The following is a 25,510-nucleotide window of genomic DNA, read 5'->3' on the forward strand; positions in this document are numbered from 1 at the left end:
CCATCTCCATCGCAAACCCAATCTCACAAGCCACGCACCCCAACTTCTGGAACCTCTGTCGTCTGAACTCTTAACTTCGCGCTACTTGCTTAGTCTCCGGTGACGACCATGACAGGAGGGAACAGGCAGCGTGGCACATCCTGCTGCTCGGTTAGCTGGTAAACTTCGGCACTAGACGCCCGGAGGGGCTCAGATGTTCGGTCAGGGCAACTGAAGCGGGTCTGGCCGAAGTTGGGCGGAGCTGAGCAGAAAAAGAGTGCAGAGACCAGGACAATGGTGCAGCATCCATAGCCTTCTGCCGCGCAGGGCTGGCGTGGCTCGCTCCGTCTGACGGCGTAACGATCGGTCGGACCGTAGAGGTGTCTGCGTCACTCCGACATGGTGTGTGCGTGTTTGCGCCCATCAATCATGCCACTTTGTGAGGCTGATGCTACTCTGTTATTTTATCGGTCTTCGGTCCTTTGCCGGGCGTTGTGACACAATTGCGCGCTGGCCCTGTTGCGTCAGACTAGGACCGGAGGACGGCGGCATGTCGCCGACATATGATGTTGGTGTGTCTTGTGCTGGTCGCCTTGGAATGCAATGTGTTTGGTGCACTAAGGGCTGGTACATGGCGGCTTGCGCCGAGACGAGAGTGCGTTGGGACCATGGTTGAGCGAAAAGGCTAGAAGCGTTGAAGAAGCTTGTGGGTTGTGAAGGACGAGGATGCATCGTGTTACGGCATCCTGTGAGTTCTGGGGCAGGCCAGGTGCGCGATGGGGTGCACCTTCCTTTCTCGTCGACGGCTCACTGCCAGGCTTCTTGGGCACTATGTGTTCACAAGCATCATAGAGTAGACTCGTCAGCACTGCATATTGGGCCAAAGTATGTTGTAGTATAGTTGATTTGGTTGATGATGCTATCTAATACATCATCTTCATCTGACCTCATAGTGAGCGATGCAAAGCCTCACTCTATTGCCGCTAAAGGCAGGGTATCTCTAAGTCTCTTTTCCGGTCCCAAGCGGAACCATGCAAAACGCCGCGCTGTGCTGAAAGAACTCGCCTCGAAAGAATGCTCGCCTCGAAGATAGGGCAGTGGACCTCTGTCGTGGTCGCACGTTTGAAACAGACATCTAGATTACAACCAGCCATATCCCAGCCCGGCGTCCCGCACCGGCATGGTGGGCTGCTTCATTTGGTGAAACCACCACTCCTTTGACACCGACTCGTCTTCGTCGAAGAAGAAGCTCTGTCCCTCCATGTTGTTTGGAGTTTGAGCTTTGACATGAACGGGCAGGTGCTGTGACTGTTGTGCCGGCAGAGGCGGCGATGGCTCCTCAACGCTGGCCTCAGAGCTGGCATCATCGTCTTCCTCCTCTTCATCGTCAGCCTCAGGTGGCTGCCAAGTCTCCTCCAGCTTGAGACCCTTGCCAGTTCCTTCGTTGTTGAGGGCACCCCAGCTCAATGAGGGCTCTGGTGCATCGTATAGACCCAGTGCAACTAGCTTCTCGCCATCGTCGTCTTCCATATCTTGGTCTTGCTGAGCAGGGTGTTGAATAGGCAGGAAGTCGGTAGATGCTTGAGCCTGGTTCTTTTGGGCCCATTGCTGCAGGTACCATGGTAGAGGCTCGGTCGAGGGAGTGTTTAGAGAAGAGTGGACATAGCCGGGTGTGGGCTGAACGCTTTGCCAGCCGCTCTCGGACTGGGTGTTGGTGTATGTCGGGCCGCTGGTCATGGGCTCGAACATGGAGTTACGTGTGGACAGAGAGTAGAAGTCAGAGCCATGTTGAGAGTCGCGGGATGAGGGAGAGTAGTGTTGTGACCAGTGTTGTTGAGGCATGGGCTCGAAGTGGTTCGTTTGTTGTGAAGCCTGGAACTGTGCAGACGATGGGTGCCAGCTCACAGGTCTGCTTGGTTGGGGACGGTCTTCAGTTTCCTCGGCTGGTACACCGAACATCATCCTGTAGTGGTCGTCCAACGAAGCGTAGAGCTTGGTCTCGGTGGTGGTCTTTCTCCTCTCCATGCTCTTTGGGCTGTTGTGGTGGCTCTTGGTCTTTTCAACGCGAGATGATCGGCATGCTGATTGGCTGCCTGAGCTGCGAGAGGTACGCCGGTGAAGCGTTGAGGTTTGCATGTGGCCGGACATGGTGGGCAAGTGGTGGTGTGGTCAAGTCGTAGTGTGGGAAGGCAGTGATGATATACAGTAGAGAGGCGGGATGTCTCAGCGGTTTGTATGTGGCAGGCGGTTGTGTCGGTGACAATCAGTCTTGTCTGACTTGGAAGCGTGCCGGGCTGGGGGACATCTGCATAGGTATATGGGGTGCCAAGAGATATAGACAGATCAGGAAGGGTGGATGGGGAAATTGAAGTAGAGTAACCTCGCGGCCGGAGTCATGGTACAAGGAATGCCAGGGCCAGGCTAGCGAAACTCAAGAACAGCTAATAGTGGAATAGGTGCAGACAAGGAACGGGAGTGTATTGACTATACGGAGCCACCAAGGGATGGCTCGGTGAGGTGCGCTGTGACGACTAGGGCCAGTGGCACGGCTGGAACGATCAACGAGAGGCATAGTGCGTGGAGCGAAAAGGAAGACTTGGAATGACCAAATCACACGACAGGGAAGGTAGACGAGGGCGGCGTACCATGTATCATGGCGCAACGCGCAACGGAGCATCCGTGCAGCTAGACGACGGCCGGCTCATGGAGAAGGCAGGCCAGGGAACCACAGCGCCCGCAACGATGATGGCAGAAAGCGGTAGTGCGACTAGGCCCTGTCGAGCGGTGCAGTGCGACTCAGCTGGGCTCCACGCCGGGGAGAGTGTCGTGTGCACGGGGCGGTGGCCTCCAGGCGGTCAGCTAGGGAAGAGGAGCGTCATGTTTTAGCCGCGCCTGCGCATGGCATGATTAGTGGAAGGCGGCCGGCGATACTCCATGGGCGACATGGGGCGTCGTGTGTGGGAGGCCTGCAGGACGAAGTGCATTATCCAGCAACGATCCGTGTCGGCGCCAGCAGCATCGCGAGATCAGGGGCGGATGGGGGGTCAAACTTTGGTTGGCGCAGTAGTTTCGGAAAGGGTTGGAAGAAGCGGAGCGAGGTTGGGTCCTGCTGCGCTACGCCTACTCCTTCACAGCAGCCCTCGCGCTAGTGACATGCGCCAATCAGCGCCGCCCGCGCACTGCAATCGGTCCACCATACCCGCACCCAGCACCTCCTGCGTGGTCGCGCGTGCAGCCGGCAAACCACACTGCTGGCCCACGGTATCCAAGCGCGATCTGGGGTGGGCGCGCCTCCGGGCTCTCCATTAGCCTGCCCCTAGCCGAGCGTCTTCCAGAAATCGGCATGCAGCTAATCCACCCCTGCCGCCTGTAACGGGGACGGGCAAGTCGATGACATGGGACTTTGCAGAGGCATGCAGCATCAGACATGCATCGCTGGCCGAGGTCACACAGCCAACGGCGAGCCACTCGCGGAGATTGGAGCAATCAGCGCAGAGCATCGGCATGTCATCAGCCTTGCATCTTCTAGTCCTCTACTGTCCTGTGCAGTCTTTCACACCGGACGCAAGAAGCCGCCGTCCATCGGTCGACCCCCCGGCCTGGGTACATGTGCCGCCACGACGGGTTACGCCTAAAGGGCCCCCGTACATGAGGTTGTGTCGAGTCTTGCACCCTTGCTCTCTTAGGCACCGCCGAGGAAAAGCACTTTAACCTTTTGCCAGCGTCGTGCTCCACCTGGGCACGCCTTGAAACCATGCGCACCGTGGCCAACGTCGTCTGTCGGGCGTGAACAACCGAGCGACCGGTCTGTTGATCCAAACACTGACGCCGTGACCCAAGAGTCCAAGACCATCCTGAACCGCTGCATCGCACCCGGCACTCAACACCGGGCACAGTGTGGCCGTCTGGCGATACGCGCGTTCACGTAGCTGGCATGTCATTCCGCTCGCGCCATCGTCTAGCACTGCAAATAGCGCATCTATAGACTAGGTCGAAGCCTATTATAGCACGCCGGTATTCCCTTCAACGTCGCGGTGGGTGGAGTGGATCCGATCATCACGATGAGTGCTGGCTGCACCTAATACGAAGCACAAAGCCTGGCTGCGCCCCGGTGACAAAGAAGCGGCATGCTTCGTGAGGATCCATCTATTGAAGCATGCCGCTATCACCTACCGTTATTTGCAGCACCGCTGTCTCAACCAACATGACAAGCGGGCGACCGATCCCTCCATCTCACGACAAGGTCTGCACACCTCCCTGTTGACCCCACGGTGACCAGGCCCAAAGCGGCAGTGCCGTTCGACAACCAGAAATGAGAAAATCCCCGCGTGGCTGATGAGATGCAGCCGAAGCGCCGAGAGACCAACCCTGGCTTCGTCCCGCCTGAATGATCTACAGCGGTCCAACGCGGGCGCAAGGATCTTTTTGGTGGTTCAAACGAACAGGATCATGTCAGGGGGCTTGCATCTTGTCGCCAAAAAGAGCATATGCAAGCTGCACTTGGGTCCTTGCATGGGGGTCTTGTTCACGGATACACTCAAAAGCATCGTCAACGTTTGCTTGGCTGCAGCCAAATCCCATCTACACATGGCGTCCGTTTTGTCCAGCTGAAACCCAATCACGGAGCCGACATTTCATGGCACCATGTGTGCAGACGCCTGCCGCAGGATCCTGATTGTACTGACAAAGAAGCAACTCCCATCACAGGTCGGTCATCAACAAAGTGCACCGAGTGTGGGCGTCAGTGAACGATATTGCAACTAGCGCGAGCCACAGGGAACGAATCAATGCACCGTGTTCCGTAATCCAGCACATCCCGCGTATCACACCCAGCCAGTCTGACTCTGCAGCACGCGGCCTCGGTCATTTTGATCCACGAAAATTGCGGCGCAGCTGTACACTTGTGCATCACGAGACGAATATGTGAACAGGAAAAGTAAGCACCGAGCTGTCACCGGAGCCTGCTCTGCACAGTGTCGCTTGATCTTGTACACTCAATCTACAAACCGTCGAATCGAGGTGCTGAGCGCTGACCCGCGTCTTCCCATAGTTTCGCTTTTAGATCATCCGCTCGAGACAATAGGCCGCGCAACATTGGGCACAGCGCCATTCACAGACATTGCACTATCTGGAATCCCGTGCCTCCTAGCCGTGCTGTACGCCGTAAGCTCCATCAATCGAGATTGTGAAAACTGTGGTTTCGAAAAGGCTTTCTCCGGCATTATTATGGCGGATTCGCTTGGATGGACGCGGCACGGGTGCTGCACTCATCACAGTGCCAGTGTGTCGAAGCCAGGCGCTGACAGCCCCAGTCCGGCAATCTGCAACACGGGAAGAAAAACCCTTTAATGACGTATCAGCGGGTGGCCCACGAGTCGAGTGGGTCTCAAACGTGGCGTCGCATCATCTCAAAGAATGCTGGAAGGGCAGAGAATCACGGTATGAGCGGCATCGCTACGCTAGCTCCCTCATGGCCTGCCCTGCCATATCAACCATGGTCATGTTGACACGACGTTACCATCAGCATGATAGTCTATTATCCTGGCGTTGCCTTCAGTTTTGTCAACACCATTCACTAGATGTGGCCAGGCTACAGGTCGTTTCCCGGTCACGCAAGCACCCTAACCAAGCGCGAGGTGAAGCACGATGTGAACCAGTTGCATGAAAAAGAACTCGGTCGGCTTGGTAGCTGCATTATTTGTGGACGACGACGATCCTTTAGCATGGTATCGGCCTGTCTGCGTGTGATGTGTTCTAGATCATGGTCGGCCCATGCGAACGCGAAATTCTCTTTGCGGGCGCGGCGGCACTTTATCCTTGCCCGCCAGCGAGCATTAGCCTCACCAGGCGGCTCGCGAGCCCACTTGCTCAACGTCGAGAGCCCCTTGTCCAATCGCTGTCCTCCGTTGAAGCCTCCTGTCTGCTTGGATCAGCAGCCACACTAGCTTCGTCGGTGAGCCTCCTTACTGCTGCAAGCTGTGTTCGACGCAATCTTGGATATTTGCCGGAAACAAGTCCTACTGCACACCTCAGGCAAGCACCAGCGGTACAGCAGCTCGAACATGCGCGTGTGACGCACGAAGAGGAAATCGGACACCGACACCCCACTCAACATCACTAGGGCTACGACCATGGGGCAAGATGGCATTTCCACATACACGATATGCGCTCGTAACCGGGGTACGAGTTTGACCAGTCAGACCGCCATTGTGCCAGATCACAGCCGTTGACTCGCTTGTGTGTACAAGTTGCTGGTACATTAACAAGAACAAGCCATGACTCTGCATCACTTTTACCTAGCCAAAACTGCCGCACGAGCATGCCGGACCGTGGGTATCGTGTACACGTCTGTACTTTCGCTTCACCCGAGCGCGCAACTGATGAAACTTCTGTCGGGCGATCCCATGCTAAATGTCTTACGACGCAGCAGCTGAAGCCAGCCTGCATCTCCGCAAAATCTTCTCCACTTTACCAGGGCCCGGCGGTGACTCGGTTTCACGCAGTACGGGCGTTTGTTTTCCTTCTGCCGCTCCACCGCGACCCTTTTGCCTGTCGCACCTCTTTAGGTTCGGTACCTAGCTGCCACCAACCGCCTCAAAGCCAATACAACAATGCATCATGAGGAGCGATGGATCCGGTCGTCATCATGAATCAGGGTGTATTGAGGCGCTTGTTGCTGCAACTTGTGTCGACATGGCTGCCAATATAGAGCAAAGTTTCTCGATCAGCACGTCTGCCACATAGAATATCCGAGGTCGGGCCACCTCTAGCATTATGCTTACCGCTTACAGTTACACCACCGATCTCAGTCTTGTAATACTACGCACCAATCCGGCAATTGCACTCCGCTTTAATATTCCAGCAGCACACCCCTAGTCGGAACCCTATATAGCAGTTGCTATTCGTTTGTAAGACACAACTTGGTGCCCGCCAGTCATGCACTCGGCCGCTGTTACATCAGGCGATGTGTCAAATGCAATCCAAGGCTCGGTACTACTGCGTGCATCACTGCTGACAAGGGCCGTCCTTTGTGTGGATGTGACCATCCTTGAGTTGCCAACTGAGACTTGCTTGCGGAAGCTCCTATGCAAGTAGTTCCCCGTCAGGTGTATGACGGTGCAAACGGGCCCACGGATGCCATGCATGCGCCATGAATTTTTCCACCTCACCAGATCGGCAAATCGCCTATCTTCTTATTCTAGACATGCTCTAGGCTAAATTGTGCTTGCGCGGCGATCCCAAAAGTCCACTTCCACCACTGAGCGACGACCCGAAGTACCTTCTTTATTCGCCTACGATTATGCGCAGAAGCAGTCACACCTGCATGGTCCTGATTTGTAGGTCTCAGCAAATTGAACGCCCTATTTTTGGGCGCCCAGGGCATAGATCGGTTTCTGCGTAGAGTACACGCACGTCGCTTATTGCCCGACTTGCCGCCTTCGCACCTGCCTCCCAGCCTGTCTGATGACCACGGCAGCCCCGGCTTGCCTCTTTGTCGAACACACCGATGTTTTCACGGCGATGCGGCTAGTACGCGCTCCATCAGCGCCCGCATTCGCAACACCACCCCTCTTGGCTACTAGCATTAACAGTAATCCGATGCCTAGGATGACCTGGAGTTGCCCCAAACAGACCGCTCAAGGACTACCCGCACGACACAACACGGTGGCTTAACTTTCCGGACTGCGTTTCATCGACTTTTTCTTTGCTTCCGCTCTTTCCGATCGCTCTCGCACTCCCACGTACTGGCTGCCTGACTGCCCAACACTGAATCGTCGGCCGCCAGCGGGTCGCCTGTATGCACACCAAGTGCTACTATCTGCCCTTATAGTTACCCACCCTTTACAGTTCAAGGGTACATGCAGGCGCTATACGCTGTCATACGGATGGTCTCGACTTTGCGGAGGCTGCGTTCTCTCAGTTGATCAACAAGTACCACGATGATCCAAGGCTGGCTAAGGTTGTCGCTTTCGAATCTCTAGTTGCGTCTCGTTAGCTGCCCACTTATGCTGCGCTGCGTACCCGTATCCGCCTGCCCTCCGGCAGATGCATCTCGCAACACGGCCTGGTTCTGCTGCCCTAGCATCATGGGATATTATTACTATTCACCGTGCCTTCCATGTGCATGTTAAAATGCCAGGTAGCAGTTCGGAACCAAGAATTTCCGGATCGTCGCTACGGATGCAACGCCGATAATCGTGCCTTTAAGCGGAAGCTCACGAAGTATCCAACCCGTCTCATTCCGTATTTGCGCTTGCATCCATGCTCTATATCCGAACAAGGTTGGCTGCCTGTTCCTCATACCTAACCTTTACAGCGCCACGGTTCAAGGAAAAAGCCGGACACAAGGTTGTATAACCCGGCGAATCAGCTGATTTCTCACGGTATACTACATCGCCAAGCGAGAGCCTAAGATGTTGAAGAGAGATCGTCGAGATGTTGATCGCAAAGGAAGAAAATGCCGACGTTCGGACGTTGACATCATGTGCCTACTCATGTCCTAACACCATCAAAAATATTCAATAGACCTAACACGATAGACGTTCGTATCAACAACGCCGGTAACCTTCATCCACTGATAAGTATTAACATACATGTACAAAGCGGGCCGACTACGCAGCCCAAGTACGAATACCATGTACATGTCCCTCGCCACATCCATCACCGCAGACTCAGAGCATCGCATAGCATAGCCCCCCAGGACAAAAAGCAGCGCCTCCTCGCCACACATGTCATGCCACACACCCGCATCGACCATCAACTCCCAACCCAACAACGGCCCGGTCAAAACAGGTCTACCAGCTCCCATGCATACTCGCACTCGCTATCCGGAACCGCTCATGCTCACTCGCTTCGCCCGCGCACAGTGCGGGAGGGTGTCATCGGACTGGACTGGACTGGACTGGGTTCGGTAGGCTGACTGACCAGGCCATGCAGGACTGTCGATCCCATGACGAATAGACGTTGGGCTGGGGTTGGGGTAGTGTGCTGTAGTGTAGTGCGGGGCTTGCTTTGTGCGAACATGTTGACATAAGCGCATATGTGAGTATGGGCTTTTGGGTTCGAGCGGTGAGTATGTGGGTTCGTGTGTAGAACTATCGCGATGTGTGTGTGCTGCGTGTGTATGAGCGTTATTGCGGAAGCGGAATGTCTTGGTCACGAAAAGCAATCATGCAGCTTTTTGGTTGCTTGATTCGTTGTGATGTTGGTTAAGGGAAAAGGTAAGCATGCGTCTGCGCATCTAGGTTTTTGAGTCACACAAAAAGCGTACGTTTGATGCGCAGCGTACTTTTGAGCGTGTGGACCATGGGATACAATTGGCCCTTGCAACTTCGGTCTCATTGCTTGGATCGCAGCTCATGAATACATTGTCCTTTCGCAACTGAATCCCATACACCATCAGTTCTACCTGTCTCCCCTCTTTCCTTTTCTTTATCACGTGCCCTTTGGTGTAGTCATGACGCTGAGAACCCACCAAGAGAACAAATCGAGTAAGAGAACGTGAAGTACGATGACATGCCCAAGTATGATTTCATCGCCCAAAGGTGACTGGACTTGCTCGTATGGCCAGCTCATCGCTGCAATAGTTGCATGTTGAACACTTTCTCAATGGAGTCCCATGCACGGTATGTTCAGCTCCACTCGCTGTTGGTGCGCAGATCTGTATGTAAGGAGGTAAGAGCAGTCGTATCTGGCAGCGAGTTGGCTATAGCGTTGTCGAAGTATAGCATTGCTTATGCCATCGCCTCTTATGGCAGGCAAGAGTCCCGACTGTCAGGCAAGAACGGTGGGTTATCTTGTCTTTGCAAGGTATTTTGATCGTTGCCCATCAATGTCGGTGGCGGCCCGCAACAAGGGTTGCTAAGATGGGGTGCGTCGGGTAGGACTAGACTCAGATTGTGCAATCTACCAAGAACTGTGCGAGCCGACGGTCGATCAAGCCGTTTTGTGACTAGCAGGTCTGGCAGGAATTCGACAATGGGTTTGAGTCTGCCGCTGTCAGGATGTTCTGACAGCAAAGCGAACCAAGAAGATGTCGCCTCAGAGTTGCGCGCGAAACTAGACTGCCCGTTACCAGTTCTCTTCCAATGATCTTTGACTTCAGAGAGACTGCGTCCGTAGAGTCCCGAAATCATCTCGACCAGAACACATCCAAGAGAGAATATGTCACTAGCTCGGTTGCGTGGTTCGGATTCCAAAACTTCTGGCGCGGAGTAGCGAATCGTCCATGCAGATGGACGCCCGGTAGTTGTCGAAACAGAGTCATCAGAGAAGTCTAAGCTATGTACAGTTAGCAACCTAGTGTTCGAGCTGGAAAGGAAACCTACCTGAAGCCGAAGTCGGTGAGTAGTATGTTGGGACCTTGTATGAGAATGTTCTGCGGCTTCAGATCCTCATGCCTAAGTCGCGTCAGTCCTACTGTCAGAGTAACAGATTACTTGGATCAGCAGATGGGAGCGCTCATGCGGCGGGGCTTGCCTATGTACGCTTGACTACATAGTAGTACACCTACCGGATCTTGTTATCGTGAAGATATAATCTAGACGATTGTTAGCAAATGTTTCTATTCATGCCGAGTGTGCAGTCGGGCATGTGATCCGCAAACTTTCGGACTTCCTGACTGAGTTATGTGGAAGGGCAGAAGGGCATCCACTTACAGCCCATTGCAGAGACAGTCGATTCCTTTGTAGAGTATGGGCCACTCATAATCTCCGAAATGTTTATCAAGTAATGCAGCAAGATCCATCTCAGCCACGGGGAGTGACAGGATATTGACAGACTCGTTGTCCGTGTAACTCCCAAGGAAACGTACGCAGTGGCGATGATTGACCTGACGCATGACTCTGATCTCTCGCATGAACGCAGACATGATTTTTTGATGCGCTTTGAGCTGTTTAGGTCTCATGATCTTCTTCCGCACGCATATAATGGGTGGTTCTCGCGATCGTACTGTCACCTCTTCGACAAGGCCAACTAATCCTTCACCGAAGACCCGATTATCCTCAAATATCTCTTCGTCGTCCTCAAACTCGCAGTGATTGAACATCATATCATGTATTTCTTCTCCTGGGGCAAGTTGCTTCCAACGCCCAAGAACCGCACTGAGATGTCGATCTTGTAGCTTCAGAAACTCTGAGACATGATATGGGTCATTCAGTGATCGTTTGAGTAGTTGTTTCGACAGCGGTAGCCACAGATCGGTGACCCCAAGGCTTTGGAGAGCATCTCGAGCGCTTGCAACAGCCATCTCCGACAATATACGATTTAGTATTGACTTAGAGTCCCATGGCCTGCAGAATGGATCTCGTTCGATATGAATTAGGTCGCTTCCGTCCGCTGATGATGTTCTTCTAGGAGTTTCAACGATTTTGATGATGGGTCGCTCGTCGATGTCAGCAGGTTCCATGTACGTGTCGTTGAGACGTGGAGCAGGCTGTAGGTTGAGGGAGCTTGTGATGCCTCCGGCCGTATGTCGACGATTGTGTTGTAGCGTCAAGGGCCTCTCTTCGTTATGCTCTGTTTGCGTGCCAAACCCAGTGTTGTCCGTCAACTCTGCCACGCCTCTGTATTCCAGAGAAGTGGGCATGGGCCGGAGATGAGGTGGACCTGCTGCCAACAGCTCTACCCCACCTTCAGCCTGATAACCAAGGCGCAGTTGAGCTTGGCCATTTGTAGTATCTGTTTGGGATCGTTTCAAGCCAATAGTTGGGCCAGGCAGTCGCATAGCCCGTCTGAGTCTTTGCTTGGAAGTCTCCATGGTGGATAGGGTATGTCCAAGGCACCAGGGCCGGACATTCCTTCCTGAAAGCTGACATTGTTACCAAGCTGAAATTGTGTAACAAGGCCAAGATAGCTGCAGATAGGATTGGTGAAGATGGTTCGTACGCGCCTGCTCAGATAAGCATCGAACGGAACCTTGGAAGGCCCCGCAATGCACGTGATGGTCGCTTAGACCTTCCCATCTCATCACCTATCCACAGCTTGCATGCGACAAGCTCTACAAACCTCCCCGCACCTATCATGGCTGGCTATCGAAGTTTGCCAGTTTTGAGACTGGCGCATACATCTTCGTATCTACTGCCGCCGTGACACGAAGAATCTCGAAAAACCGCAACACCACAGAACCTCTCACAATGCCTATCCAAGTAACGCGCATGAAAGAGGCCGATATCGACGGCGCAATCGATACCATACAGCAAGCCTTCGCTAATGACCCTTACAACAACTGGGTCTTCCCAGATCGCGAAAAGGTACCTACCTCAGTCTCCGTCTCGCGCGCGTTGCTAACCCTCCTAGGTTTCTCTAACCCGAAACCGCGTATCCCTCACCCTGCGCTGCCGCTGGGGCATCGAACATGGCCTCTTCCACGTCGCACGCGACACCACGAACCCGTCCAAGATCCTCGGCTGCGCCATGTGGCTCCCACCGCGACCCACGTCCGAACCCGAGTCCTGGTCGCTATACCTTTCGTACTGGTATCTCTGGGCCAACCAAATACGCATGAATCTGTGGTACGGACGCGGTGGCCTCAGCACAACACGGTATTGGATATGGAAGGCACGACAGGCGGAGGCGCAGTCTGAACTCTGGACGGACCCAAAGGGATACTATTTCTGCAATATCGTGACTGTGTTGCCTGAGTGTCAGGGACAGGGTGTGGGAAGGGCATTGATGGAAGAGGTGCTGGAAATGGCTGACAAGGAGGGGAGAATGTGCTATCTGGAGAGTAGCAGGAGTGAGCCAAATATCGCCATCTATGAGAAGTTTGGCTTTCGGTTGGCGAGGGAGATGGAGTGCAGGGATGGAGAGGGAGAAAAGGACGCTATCAAGCTATATTGCATGCTCAGGGAGCCAAAAGGCGGGAAGGACCAAGAAAACTCGGAGGCAGGAAACAAGAGTGTTGCAGCAGAGACTACCGGAACGACTCCAGAGATAGGGCAATAAGCGGCTTACAGCTAGCTGACTCGTGCGCAATGATATTCAAAGCTCAAATTCAGACCGATATACCAAGTTCTTGTAGATCAATACCCACAGCAGCATCCATATTCAACCCGCCATCCAACTGCCCCAAATCCACCAACGGACCATACTCCCACGCCTGAGCCCTAACCAGCCCCTCCTCCCAACTGACCCCAGGCCAATCATCGAACACCGCCTTGGCCGCCGCCTCCTTCCCCTCCCTATCCACAACATCCACAATCCGCAACGCACCCTCCAAAACGCGCTCTGCAAACCCACCATCCCCCACAGGCTGCGCTTGAATCGCCCGCAACATCGCCCCAATAGTCTTACGCACTCGCTTCCCCGTCCACCACCCCTTCGGTGCTAGATTTGCCAACGTCAACCACCACCCGAACAGAACCAGGGCCCTTGGTTCCTTGTCTCGCATCAGCTGGAGGTAGTCTGGCATGAGGAAGGATGTCCAGACGAAGATGCGGACGTAGAAGTCAGAGTCTAGCCCGTAGTAATACAGAGATAGGAAAATGGGGGATAGAGCGTGGAAGACGGGAAGAAGAGTTGGTCGATGCCAATCTAGTGTCCCTGACTCCTTTCCTCGGATAACGCTTTGGAGGAGTTGCATCAGGGGCGGTGGAAGAAAGAGGCGGGTTTGCGTGGGGAAGTGGATGGGCGTGTATGTTGGTGCAGGATTGGGGTTATCAGGCGTAGTTCCCAGCGGCCCAATGGGCGCTTCGATGGCTGCGACATCGACGATGGGTGGTGGAGGCAGCGTCTTGATCTCCCGGCGTACTAGAGGGTACACGGAGAGTTTCTCGATGCCTTGTGCCCAGCGGAGGGAGGCGAGGATACGTAGGCCTTCGCTTAGTTTGAGCAGGCCGAGCACCCAGTCGAAATAGTCTTCGTCTTCGTCGGAGGTCGGTCCGGGGACGAGCGCGAGAAGGAGACCACCTGTTACGAGGACGGATTCGTAGTTTTCGGCTGTGATGTTCTTGAGGGCTTCCTTGTAGGCTGAGAAGGTCTTTTGACGGTAGAGTAGGGCTTGCTTCTCGACGGTCTTGTTGGGTGTGATGTTGTTGCTGTATGTTGCTGTCATGCCGAGTAAAGCGTATAGGAGAAATGGGTTGGAGATGCTTAATTGGGGTATGGTCTCTTTGTGTAGCTTTTGTATGATGGCATCGTCACACGATACAACGGTGCGGTAGGCATCTGTTCTGTAGTATTGGAGTAGTTGATTGTCAAGGGCCGTGAGTGTGCCTATAGATGTATGGCAGTGTGGGTTGACATATGGTACCAACTGGATGGAAAGGTCGTTGAAATCTACTGGACTGTTGGACGTAGATGGTAGAACCTCATCACGAGACGATGGACGTGCCGACGAAGCCCGAGATGTCAATGTGATATCCTGGGTGTATTCGCATTCCAGCTTCCGGAGGTTGCAGTATCCACATATGGGCTGCGTTTCGTCACACTGCACCAGATCAATACCACGTTCGTATGTGAGCACTGTTAGACTAAATTTACCTTCACCTTCTTCTTCTTGCAGGTCAAACACCCGCCCCGCGACTTGCGATGCGGCCTCTTGGTAACAAATGTATTGGAGCGGCGTGTCATCCCGATGATGCATGTGTCTGTGTGTAGCTAGTATGAATGGCGGAATCACATCATGTGAAAGGATGAGGTGGTGCTGCGTGAGGCGTCCCGCCCGAATGTGGCTGGGTGCGCTTACCCGAAAGTCTGGGAGCTAAGATCTGACCTACGATGCTCTAGTCATGCACGTCATAGGGGTCGGAGTACCTAGGTAAGTCCGCGCAACGGCTGACTATCGAGCTCAATAAACGTTATTGGCATGTGAAAATATGTTACAGTCTGCTGTACAAAGCCGTAGGCATCTGCCATGTTCCATCTGCGTGAGTCCAGCCAAGCACAACAGGGGTACTCAACACAAAGATGACATGGTAGGCAGACTAAGGAGAAAAAGAAAAAAGAGAACATGGGTAGTTCTGAGGAAAATCGCTCAAAGCACGCTGAAAGTACTGATCAAATATACCCAAAGCTATCACTTCCTCTCCACAGTACCAATCTCTGGATCGCGGTCCACTTGCGGTTTCCCCAAGTTACCCTCAACGTAGCGACTCGGCTGCAAAACTAACAACAAAACCAGGACCAAAAACATTGGCACGGCATCGAAGCAATACAGGGTCCATTCATGCGCAATCAGATACGCAGCGTTGCCCATCGCATACTCAATGAGTCTGAATGTGCAGCGGAACAAGATCAGCGCACTGACGCTGTAGAGTATGTATAGCATCTTCTTCCAGTCTGCTGAAGGGTGATCGGCTTTCTTGTTCATGCGGATTTGGAAATCGAAAGAGGCGACGAGGAAGACGATGAAGGTAGCGACTTGCAGTGCGAGTCCGGCGATGACAATCTTCTCGCCTGCGAGGGCGAGAGCGAGTTGCATGGTGCCCATGATGCTGGCGCCTGTTAAGTCGTTAGCTCATGTTCATGCGGTCTTCATCTATGTCGAGTCTACGTACCTAAGCCCTGGATAATCAACGTCGTGACATCCGCAGTAACGAAGATCCTTGTGTACCACCTTGCTGGAATCAAACTGACGTCTTCTCCGCCGGCGAGTCTGATGGTACGACCAAGCATCATGTATATGGTTGCGGCGAACCACAAAGGACCGACAAGTGTAAGTACACCTTGAGTGATGTATGGACCCCAGGCTTGATTGTCGAAGTGAGAAGCGATGCGTGCGCCGTATCCGCCAACTTCGCCTGCAATCGCAGGTTAGCAGATTTTCAAGACATTGCATAAGGGATGCCATTGTTCTGTGAGGGATCAGAAAGAGGATACAACGTACATAACGCGCCGATGACCACAAAGACGATAATCCGATTCCTCGACTTGAGAAACTGATATGAATGTAGAAGAGCCATGACGAAGAACACGACGAGACAGACAATCGCTCCAGCCATGGAAGGAACATAACGGTACATTTCCCAATCGAAGTCTGGCCCTTTAGGTGGATTTTGTCGTTTCCAGTCCAGCGTAGCATGAGCGAAGCTAAGTGAGCTTGCCATGATGACGGCTTAACAGGAATCCGAGCAAAACTATCAAGTATGAGTACTAGAACTCGAGGAAGAAGTGAGATAGATGGGTGCAATACCTCACCTCAAGCAGCGATAACCCCATCTTATGTACTCGTCCAAACTGAAGACACGCAGTGCATCATGACCAGATTTCGCATCCGCAGCAGTACATCGCATTCGCTTATTCTTCGCATTACCCATGTGTAAAACGCCTCAGTGCCGTGTGTGACGATGTATCCTAGGCCGCAATGCCCAGACTTTCGCATCGCAGACCGCAGCATGCGTTAGCGTGGCGGATTGGTACGCACGTAAGCCACATTTCGCATTCGCTAAGCTGACCAATGCGATACTGCCGTTGAAGGCTGAAGCCATGACGTGGGCTCTTGATGACGGCGGAGGCATACCTGTCGTTGGATGCAATATCTAGGTGCAAGCAGCAGAAAGGGCATGAACGACTAAAGCTCGATGAGTAAGCGCCAGGAGCAACACGCCAAGGCTGAACACGTGATTGCTTCAAATGAATACTGCAGGTGCGATCAAGTCCAAAGGAAGTTTAAGGGTTAACAATGATACATTAGAGAAGGGCCGACATCGTGAGCCTAGCCAGACGCCACGCTGCAGTACGTAAAGTGATGCCAGAGACCTTCGTAAACTTTTGTTCTTAGATCATATGTTACAATGTGCGGCGAAGCACCCCAGCCCCAACCCATCCGTCGTTCAAATCAAAAATCCAATATCCCTATGGGCTAATCTAGCCCATGACCATGCCCTTGAGGCCGGCCATGTCGCCCTCCTTGGCGGCAATTTCGAAGTATCCGTAGATGATGGTTACGGCAAGGAGAATACCAGTACCGCTACCGAGAGCACCGAGAAGGTCGCTGCCGACGGACAGAGCTCCAATGCAGGCACCACCAAAGGCAGCAGCGGTAGGAATGACGCGCTTGAGCTCCTTGTACATGGACTCCTCACGGTGACCAGCCATGACCAGACCCTGCTCTTTGAGCTGCTTGGCAACATCGCGGGGAGACGAGCCGGAAACCTCGATCCATGTCTTGGAGAAGACAGCACAAGCGACGAGCATGTATACGATGAAGATGGCGGTCTTCAAGGGGTCGGAGAGGGCCTCTGTGATGCTGAGAGGGGGAGACCTGGAGCTGATTAGTGGCTGATTCTGTAGCGTGAACTCTGACTAGACATACATGTAGTAGGCGACACCGGAGGTAGCGAAAAGCTGAGCGGAACCCTCCTTGGGCTCCCAGACACCGAGAAGCTTTACGAGGAGGTTGTCGGAGAAACGGTTGTAGAGCATCTGGCTGATCAAGAATACGTTGGAGGACAGAGCCGACTGCAGCATGATGGGCATGTTGGAGGTGTAGAACAGACGGACAGGGTATGAGCCGCGGACACCACGCTGGCGGGCAGACTTGACGGGGATCTCGACGCGGAAGCCCTGGAGGTAGATGACAGCACCGAAAACGATGACGGTGGAGATCAGGTTCATGACGTTGGGGAGGTTCTGGCGGTAGAAAGCCTCCTTGAGCGCAACAGTCTTGTTGGGCCAGGTGAAGAGCAGGTGGACAAGGGCAATGAGAGCACCCTCGAACTCAGGACCGCGACCAGTGTTGATGGTGGTGGGCGAGAAAGCCTTCCACATGATGGACTCGCAGATGTTGGTGGCAATGAAGAGCGAGATACCGCTGCCGAGACCGTAGCCCTTCTGGAGGAGCTCGTCGAGGAGGATAACGATCAGACCAGCGATCATCAGCTGAATGACGAGGAGAACGCAGATACCGGCACCGAGGTCGGATGGCTGTCCGTAGAGACCCGAGATGACATAGACGACGGCCTGACCGAAAGACAGGAGAATAGCGAGGAGCTTCTGCGCGGTCTGGTAGAGCTCGCGGTCAGACTTGAGGTCGAGGTTGACGTCGATGAGGTGGGTTCCCGCGAGGAGCTGGAAAACCATGCCGGAGGTGATGATGGGGGTGATACCCAGTTCCATCAACGTTCCTCTGTTACTCGCCATCATCATGCGGAGCCAGTATAGCGGGTCGGAGGTATCAGACGACACGATTCCGTAGAGCGGCATCTGGCTCATGACGAGGAAGACGAGGAGGGTCAGACCGGTCCATACCAGGCGGTTGTTGAAAGGAACCTTGCTCTCTGGCAGCTGAATTTCAGGAACCAGAGGCACAAAAGGCTTGACGAGATCGAGGAACCGTACTACGTGCAACCGTTAGCTGTGGTGTTCGTCCGCGCCGTAATTAATTCCTCGCAGGTGTTGCGCGCACGCCTCGCCGGGCCATTGACGTGTGGGGTGGAGACTTACGGCCGCTCATGATTGCGAACTATGGCCCAGAGACAAGAAAGAAGACAACGAGAAGGTGAAGAAGGTGGTTGCGAACAGCCAGTTGATGGAAGATGGAGAGGGGGTTTGCTTCGTGAGCTTTCGCAACGTGTCGCTGGGGAAATTACCCGTGCGCGCGCTAGCCGTAGCTCCGTCCCTGAGCTATCGCGAATCTCCCACCAAACTCCCAAGAGGCCACGCTGTTCTGATATTTGTGGGGTTTGAGCTTTCACCATTCGGGTTTCGCATTCGAGTCAGGAAGTGGCAGATGTCATTGTATGCGCAGTCTTGCCTTCACGTCGCGGTCTTTGCATGCATTCATCAACATCACCGCGGAGCGCGATCCTTGAACAACGAGCACGATGGGAACTGACTGCCATTCACAGCTTTGTCCAAATAGAAGAACACTCATCAGCTGCGTATATGTGTGGGGCCTTCCTACTGTCATACAATCCGTGGAATTCATCGTGAGACCGCCTCACATCAACCAAGACCTGACCGAAGCTGCCCTTCTACCTATTACTCACTTCTTCCTCGCCATCTTCTTTTCCATGTCTAGTTTGATGGTATACCTTCTTTCTCCCTAATTTTGGCCTCCAGCTCCTTCAGCTCCTGCCTCCGCTCTTCTAGATCTCTTTCTAGCCTCTTGTCTTCTTCTTCTGCTTCCTCTATCTGTATTTTCAACGCCTTGATGTAGTCGCGCTTTTCTTGGGCGCTGCTTTCTGGCATCTCTTTTGGCATTTTTACGTCGTTGAAGTCTGGTCGAGCCGATGGGTTTGAAGAGTTGGACTAGGTCGAGATATTTCTTAAAAGGTTGGGCAAGGAGAGAAGATTATACAGGCGACGTCAGGCAGAGTGGATCGCGAAGAACAAAGGGTGATTGATTGTGTAATAAGAGCCGGTCACTTTACGGACTGTTTTTCAAGGCTGTACAGCAGGTCCCAGCGCGATTTCCCGTTATGACATAGAACAAACAAGCACCAACAACTTCCATCGCAACTCCCATCCGACCCTGACAGTTGTGCCGTTTTCCAAAAACAGACCGACTTCCGGGAACAACAACCGCCTGCCCTAATAGAACGCACCAAAGGTACGAACACATTCACTCTTCCAGCACGACGCACGTCGGACGACCAAACACCTACGGAACGCGACCGCATCAGTCTCAGATTCCATCATGCCCGGCGCGTCGCCAACGGACGAGCAAGCCGACCAAATGAAATCGCAAAACCCCGAAAAGTCAGACGGCAGCTCACCAGTCGATACTGAGACTGCTTCGAAGCAAACGCGCACAAGCTATAACTCCCAAAACGATTTTCAGGGATACCGCTTCCTCCCGTTCCCTCCTCACCCACCAGCGGATGGCCAGACCAAGGAATCCATGGCGCCTACACTTGCTGATGAAGAAGGCTTCCACTTTAAAAGGCCAGACGACAACACGTTCTCCGGTATCCAGGGCGATTCCAGTAAGCACGGCTCTACCGGAAGTCCAGCGGGGAGTCCCTTTGGTAAACGGCATCGAGCTACTACGCAAGAGTGGGTATCCGCAGTCTCCAGGCTGTTCAGTCCGGACAATCCTGTATCTTCACCAATACCATCCGCGACTACTCCATCAACGGAGGACGCGACGCATGACGTCACACTACAATACGATTTCCTGGAATGGGTCAAAACAACCTTTGAGCTAGATGACAAGGATATGATTCTCATCGCAGTTAATTTGCGAAGAGTGCATTCTTCAATAGCTCTTCTGGTTTCCGAAGGCTACCGTGCTGGCGAAGCGATTGCTGAGGCCAAGGCCGCCATCAAGAGCATCAGCCAACAGATGGCTAAGCTACAGCAAGCAAAGCTCGACGATGAAGACCATGAGAGAGCTTCCGAGGCCGCCTTAACAGAGCTGAGTACTTAGCTGCGCGATGACGAGTTTGCGTTGCGGAGCCAAGAACTTGACGCCGAGATATTGCGCCACCTGGTCATGGAGACGGTGTATGCGCCACTGCAGACACTGGTTGCTCAATTCAAAAGAACATCTGATTTGAAGGTTGCTCAGCTCAAAAAAACATCTGATTCGAAGGACGAAGAAATCTATAAATTGCGCGTCGACAAGCTCTTCACGCATGAGGCTCTGACTAACACCGAGAGTGATCTCAACCTCACCCGATATGATGCCAAGACACTGGACCGACGGCTTGCAACTGCTTTGAAGTAGGTAGCGGGCACAACAGCGAGAGTTCAGGAGCTTGAGCAACAGAATGCGAGGTTAGAGAAAGAAAACGCAGATCTTAAGGCGTCGAAGGAGACCACGGAGAGACCTGCAAAGACCTAGCCAGGCTAAATTGGATCGAGATGAAGAAAGCAGAGGTTGCATCGCTGAACGCCAAGCTGGAACAAGCTCGACGACGTCTGGGGAACTCTGGATAGGAAACATGATACGATTTACCTCAGCCTGTGCATGCGGATACTAAGAAGCTTCAGTCTTGGGTTCTTGGTATCAGTGTAATTCGTTTGATTAGCGGAGAGACTACAAAGCCGCGCCGAAGAGGTAGGACCAGTACCAAACCATCATGTAATCGACAAAGAGCGCTTCTCATATCCAGTCCCAGCAACATGACGCCTTTGGAAGCTCCAAAACTCTATTTCTTCTTCCCTTTAGTCTTCTTCTCCTTGACCGTGAACGCAGCAGGTGGCTGTAACTTCTTGATCTCCGCCTCGAGCTCCTTCAGCTTCTTCTCCAACCCCTTGTTCTCCGCTTTCAACGACTCGTCTTCCTTGTTGATCTGCTCGACTTCGCGTTTCAACATATCGATCTTCGTGTTCTTTTCGCTGCATAGCCTGGTGAACTTTTGTTCCGGTGTCTCTTCTTCCAGTCGCTGTAGCTTGTCGTGCAGAGTGGCTAACTCGTCTTTATGTTCATCGGTTTTGCGGGTGAAGAGTTGGCTGAGCTCGTCGCAGTGAGGGCAGGGATGTGAGGCCGTGGGAGATTGGCAGCACTGGAGTGGTTGGCCTAGGGAAGCGCAGAAGGTGCAGTCTAGTTTGATCTCGCGCTCTGCAACTTTGAGTTCAGATCCGTCTGCTACTTTGACATTGGAGCTGCCTGGCGTTTCGTCTGTTTGAGCGTCTGGGAATAGAAAACTTGAACTCTTCGAGGTGATGTTAGTCTGTCGCTCGTCATTGTGAGAAGACTTCGCGTCGCTCTGGGAGGCCAAAGGTGTAAACGTTACTGCCGTGGCTCGTAGACGATTGACAATGTCGCTGCCTGCACCTCTCGAGCTGAATGACATTGTTGACGATGGCGATGGGTAGGGCGGCAGCTCAGCATAGATCCGGAAACGATGCGGCCTAATGGGTTCAGAGCGCAGTGAGAGGACTTTCGCGCTGATGACGTAGGCTCAAAACAGCAAACGCGTTTGTTTACTTGCTCAACGCGTCCTTGGTCCCACCTATTGGTTTGCAAACGCCGCGTCCCCTCAACCTATTCTCGAAAAGCCACGACTTTGTGCTCGTACCGCGGACCTGCGTCAACTCACGATACTGTCAAGACTCTTGCATCAACGCCAGATTTACGAAACCAGGAATCCAAGCCCGCCCTTTGTTTTGCTGTGCACGCAATTGTTCAAGCACACTACGACTTCTCGACCCTGGTACGGATAACTGATCGACATACAAGGTCACCGCCAGAGACTTAGTGAGCTGTCATGGAAATCACTACAGAGTTGGGCTTTGATTTTCTGAATCTTCAAACGGGTGGGATAATTAGAAAAGAACTCAGCGACCTGGAGAGTCTCCTCAATACTCTGAGTACCACACTCGATGGGGCTGCTTCGAAGAAGGCAGCCGCCTGGCTCGATCAGTTGACCCGAAACGCTCTCAGTCAGGGTCACACCCCGCTAAAAATTACCGGCGACGAACCGTTGTCACAGGCAGAAAGACAAATCTCCCAGGATTCTCTGCCAGCATGCATATATCACCACGCATCGGACAAGATGGTCGAGAATCTACGATACGAGCTAGCTTCACAGATAATAGTCACCTTCGATCGATTCTACCGGGAGAACAAACCAACCGATATACAGGAGCTCAAGGATACTAGGCATCAGCTGAAGGTTACATTGAGTGCTCTGGACGAATCAAGAGAGAAGGCAGCGGAATTTGAAACGGCACTCTCGGATGAAAAGCGCAAAACGAAGGAGCTGGAATCACGTTTGGAAACAGTTGAAGGCAGGTTCGCTGGAAAAGAAAAAAGTTTGAACGGCAAGTATCATGAGCTTGTAAAGGGCTACTACAACAACGTACAAAAATTGGTTGAAGGACGTGTGTGCGACGAGAAAGCGAAGCTTGCTGAGCGACTTAGCAAAGCGGAAGCAAAGGCTTTGCTTTACGATCGAATCCTTGACGAGAAAGAGGTACAGCAAGCCAGGGCTCTGCAGGGTGACCAAGAGAAAGCGCTACTAAGGCGGACAAAATCGGAATTAGAGAAGAAGTACAAGGACCGCGACGACGAAGCCAAAGCTTTCAAGGAAGGTTACGACCAACTCAGCAACGACAACCAGGTTCTCCAGACTGAGAAGGCTGTACTCCAGACCGACTACGATGAGTTGAAGAGAGAGAACGAGAAGCTATCAAGAGAACACACACCGAGCCCCATGCCGCATCACGAGAACCAGCCGACAGTTGCAGACCCGCACATCCCCGATACAGCAGTGGTGTTCGCTCGTCAAGTCGCCGAACTCCAACACCTAGACGGGCTTGCAACCATCTGGCAGAACACTCTAGACACTGCGACTGCCGATGTCAACGACTCAAAAGATAAGAGGAAGGCACTTGAGGGCAAGGTACAAGAAGCTGAGCAAGCATTGAAAGAGTTGAAGCCCGCGCCAAAGTCAAAGCCTTCTCGCGCGTCAAGCACCAAGACCGGATCTAGGGACATTCGCGCAGCAGAGCCAGCAGCCGTTGGTGGCGCATGGACTGGCCGAGCTGTTGTTCAGTCGTCTGTCAGCCCACCTGTTACACTGCGCAAGGTCCCTCACGTCGCAGAAGCCTTTCCTGCACTGAGCTCCCCAGCAGTACCCAAAACTACTCCGTCAACCACTTGGAAGAGTCTTCGTCTCGTCGACACACCGAAAGAAGAGATCAGAGGCGCTGTGAAGAAGTCTGGCTAAGCTTGGGAGCGAAGGTGCCATGTCGGGCAAGAAATGGGGTCCGATGAGGTAGAAACTGGGTTAGGAGCGCATTGCGGGTGGCGGTCCATTAGGCAAGGCCTATGGCTCTCGGTATTCCGACGTACTGTAACGATGCGAAGCTACTGATAATGCAAAATCACTTAGATGTGTGGTGTTGTGCATGTGCTGAGCTGCTCCTCGTGAAGATGTTCTGGCGGTGACCTCACAGCCCGCCCGGGCGCGACTTCCAGGGGACTCGAGTCTAGTCCTTTCTTAACCTAGCGGCATCGCATCCCTGTCCGCTCACCGAACGCGACTTTGGAAACAGCCATCGCGTCCAAGCACTTTCGTCGCCAGACTTCTTACAGGCTTCTAGGACTTTCACAAGAACGAAGAAAGCCTCCCCAGATCTTATCGACTATGGAAGCTTCGGAAGATCGCATCACAGAAAAAGTGCAGTCGCTCAGCGATCTGGAGCTTGCCGTTCTCATCTGCTTGGTCGCGGATCAACATTGCATCATCGAAGCGGAAAGGCAACTGACCCGTGATGTTCTGGAGGAGTTGAAACTTGTGAGTTGCTTCGCACTGCGCGACTGCCTGTGTGCTTACAACAATAGGTCGCTACCAATACTTTCGGACTAACATGGGCTGTACTGGAATGCACCGAGCACACCACGCTGGACGATTTCGGAAGCGGAATCCTTGTGAGAGGAGAAGAGAACGACTACTTCGGCAACAAAGCTGGGCGTGGTATAGGAGAGGTAAATTGTGCTCGTCTAGACTGATTTGCCAGCGACTGATGTCTAGCCAGTTTTCGTCCATCTCAGTATCACCTGGGAAGCCTGGCGGACATACATCGAGGTCATCCAAACCGTTCAGTCCATTGGATAACCAACGCATCGCGAACATTGTCATCGCAAGAAATCTCAACAGGGCGAACCCCCAGGTTCAGATTCAGGCCTTGGAGGTGCATCAATCGTCTTTTCTGCTCGAGCATAACTAACGATAGACAGCTGATACGCGGAAAGCGGAACTTTACGAGGACAGCGGTACATGCGGCTCCGAAACCATTTCTATTCATTGCCCTGAATGCTTCAGACACGCCGCGTTTAACGATGCATCTGGTAGGTCTATCCTGCAATCATGATGCAGAGTCTAACAACGCTACAGAATGATCAGTTCTTCATCTCACACAAGCATCAAGCAGATGATGGACTGCCTAATCTTGAAGAGCTGCAAGAGAAGAATCATGCATCAGACGACGGCGCATCAATGTCTTCCGTAGTTCGCACGCCGCCATTCCAACCGGGAAAGCACAAGCAGCAACAAGCATTATTCCTACCTGATGTATGTCGACCGTAGTATGCCTGTTCTGTACTAACAAGGACAGGACCTTGAGACCTTGACGAAGCTGGTCTCGCAAGTCAGAATCAGTTCTGAAGTAAGAGCCTATCTATACAACATTATCGTATTCATGCGACTGCATCGAGCAGTTGCAGGAGGCATCTCTGCTTTGGCCACGAGGCACTTCAACACGCTGGCACAGTAAGTGGTCCACTATCCCAGCAGAACAGTATTGACAGCAGTAGCACACTCGCCCCACTCCACGGTCTCGATTATATCTCGCCGTCCATGATCGCCCTTGCCGCTCGCAAGATATACCCACATCGCATTGTCATCACTGCACCAGAGAACGAGCGCAGCATGCAATGGGGCAGCTCACTCGAGGCGGTCAAGGCTGTCCTCGAAGGTGTCACGGTTGAGGATGTCATTGAGGAAGTGCTAGAATCAGTGGAAGTTCCGCTTTAGCATCCTTTGTCAGCAAGACTACCACCACGAAAACGATGGTGGTTGAGCAAAAGGCATGAGTAAGGACGCCGGCGGCTGATCTCATCGGCGTTGCGCGGACATGATTGGAAGCAAGCGGGGCCGGGCGTGCCTGCCCCTCGGAAAGTGGGCCGAGAACCGCA

At 53.2% G+C, this 25,510-nt stretch overlaps 10 protein-coding genes across 10 annotated transcripts; 4 read left to right on the top strand and 6 right to left on the bottom strand.

Moving 5' to 3' along the window:
• Positions 1-1,119: 1,119 nt before the first annotated feature.
• On the bottom strand, positions 1,120-2,127 carry J4E93_002264 (uncharacterized protein; the record flags this gene model as incomplete). Its single annotated transcript, XM_049340211.1, has 1 exon — positions 1,120-2,127. The coding sequence occupies one exon, from the start codon at positions 2,125-2,127 to the stop codon at positions 1,120-1,122; it is 1,008 nt and encodes a 335-aa protein (XP_049202533.1).
• Positions 2,128-10,633: 8,506 nt separating this feature from the next.
• Positions 10,634-11,737, bottom strand: J4E93_002265 (uncharacterized protein; the record flags this gene model as incomplete). The annotated part of the gene is made up of 1 exon (XM_049340212.1): positions 10,634-11,737. One exon carries the CDS (start codon positions 11,735-11,737, stop codon positions 10,634-10,636), a length of 1,104 nt encoding a protein of 367 aa, XP_049202534.1.
• A 376-nt stretch (positions 11,738-12,113) lies between these two features.
• J4E93_002266 (uncharacterized protein) lies at positions 12,114-12,924 on the top strand (the record flags this gene model as incomplete). Its single annotated transcript, XM_049340213.1, has 2 exons — positions 12,114-12,230; positions 12,277-12,924. The coding sequence occupies 2 exons, from the start codon at positions 12,114-12,116 to the stop codon at positions 12,922-12,924; spliced, it is 765 nt and encodes a 254-aa protein (XP_049202535.1).
• A 49-nt stretch (positions 12,925-12,973) lies between these two features.
• J4E93_002267 (uncharacterized protein) lies at positions 12,974-14,563 on the bottom strand (the record flags this gene model as incomplete). The annotated part of the gene is made up of 1 exon (XM_049340214.1): positions 12,974-14,563. The coding sequence occupies one exon, from the start codon at positions 14,561-14,563 to the stop codon at positions 12,974-12,976; it is 1,590 nt and encodes a 529-aa protein (XP_049202536.1).
• A 432-nt stretch (positions 14,564-14,995) lies between these two features.
• J4E93_002268 (uncharacterized protein) lies at positions 14,996-16,025 on the bottom strand (the record flags this gene model as incomplete). The annotated part of the gene is made up of 3 exons (XM_049340215.1): positions 14,996-15,420; positions 15,477-15,719; positions 15,806-16,025. The coding sequence occupies 3 exons, from the start codon at positions 16,023-16,025 to the stop codon at positions 14,996-14,998; spliced, it is 888 nt and encodes a 295-aa protein (XP_049202537.1).
• Positions 16,026-16,785: 760 nt separating this feature from the next.
• Positions 16,786-18,373, bottom strand: SEC61 (translocon subunit; the record flags this gene model as incomplete). The annotated part of the gene is made up of 3 exons (XM_049340216.1): positions 16,786-17,182; positions 17,234-18,257; positions 18,364-18,373. The coding sequence occupies 3 exons, from the start codon at positions 18,371-18,373 to the stop codon at positions 16,786-16,788; spliced, it is 1,431 nt and encodes a 476-aa protein (XP_049202538.1).
• Positions 18,374-19,558: 1,185 nt separating this feature from the next.
• On the top strand, positions 19,559-20,290 carry J4E93_002270 (uncharacterized protein; the record flags this gene model as incomplete). Its single annotated transcript, XM_049340217.1, has 1 exon — positions 19,559-20,290. One exon carries the CDS (start codon positions 19,559-19,561, stop codon positions 20,288-20,290), a length of 732 nt encoding a protein of 243 aa, XP_049202539.1.
• Positions 20,291-21,014: 724 nt separating this feature from the next.
• J4E93_002271 (uncharacterized protein) lies at positions 21,015-21,662 on the bottom strand (the record flags this gene model as incomplete). The annotated part of the gene is made up of 1 exon (XM_049340218.1): positions 21,015-21,662. One exon carries the CDS (start codon positions 21,660-21,662, stop codon positions 21,015-21,017), a length of 648 nt encoding a protein of 215 aa, XP_049202540.1.
• A 414-nt stretch (positions 21,663-22,076) lies between these two features.
• J4E93_002272 (uncharacterized protein) lies at positions 22,077-23,540 on the top strand (the record flags this gene model as incomplete). Its single annotated transcript, XM_049340219.1, has 1 exon — positions 22,077-23,540. The coding sequence occupies one exon, from the start codon at positions 22,077-22,079 to the stop codon at positions 23,538-23,540; it is 1,464 nt and encodes a 487-aa protein (XP_049202541.1).
• Positions 23,541-24,655: 1,115 nt separating this feature from the next.
• Positions 24,656-25,349, top strand: J4E93_002273 (uncharacterized protein; the record flags this gene model as incomplete). Its single annotated transcript, XM_049340220.1, has 4 exons — positions 24,656-24,664; positions 24,711-24,887; positions 24,931-25,085; positions 25,130-25,349. 4 exons carry the CDS (start codon positions 24,656-24,658, stop codon positions 25,347-25,349), a joined length of 561 nt encoding a protein of 186 aa, XP_049202542.1.
• Positions 25,350-25,510: the final 161 nt, after the last annotated feature.

Source organism: Alternaria ventricosa, assembly GCF_023758065.1.
Source record: "Alternaria ventricosa strain BMP 2768 chromosome Unknown scaffold_3, whole genome shotgun sequence".
Lineage (NCBI taxonomy): Eukaryota > Fungi > Ascomycota > Dothideomycetes > Pleosporales > Pleosporaceae > Alternaria > Alternaria ventricosa.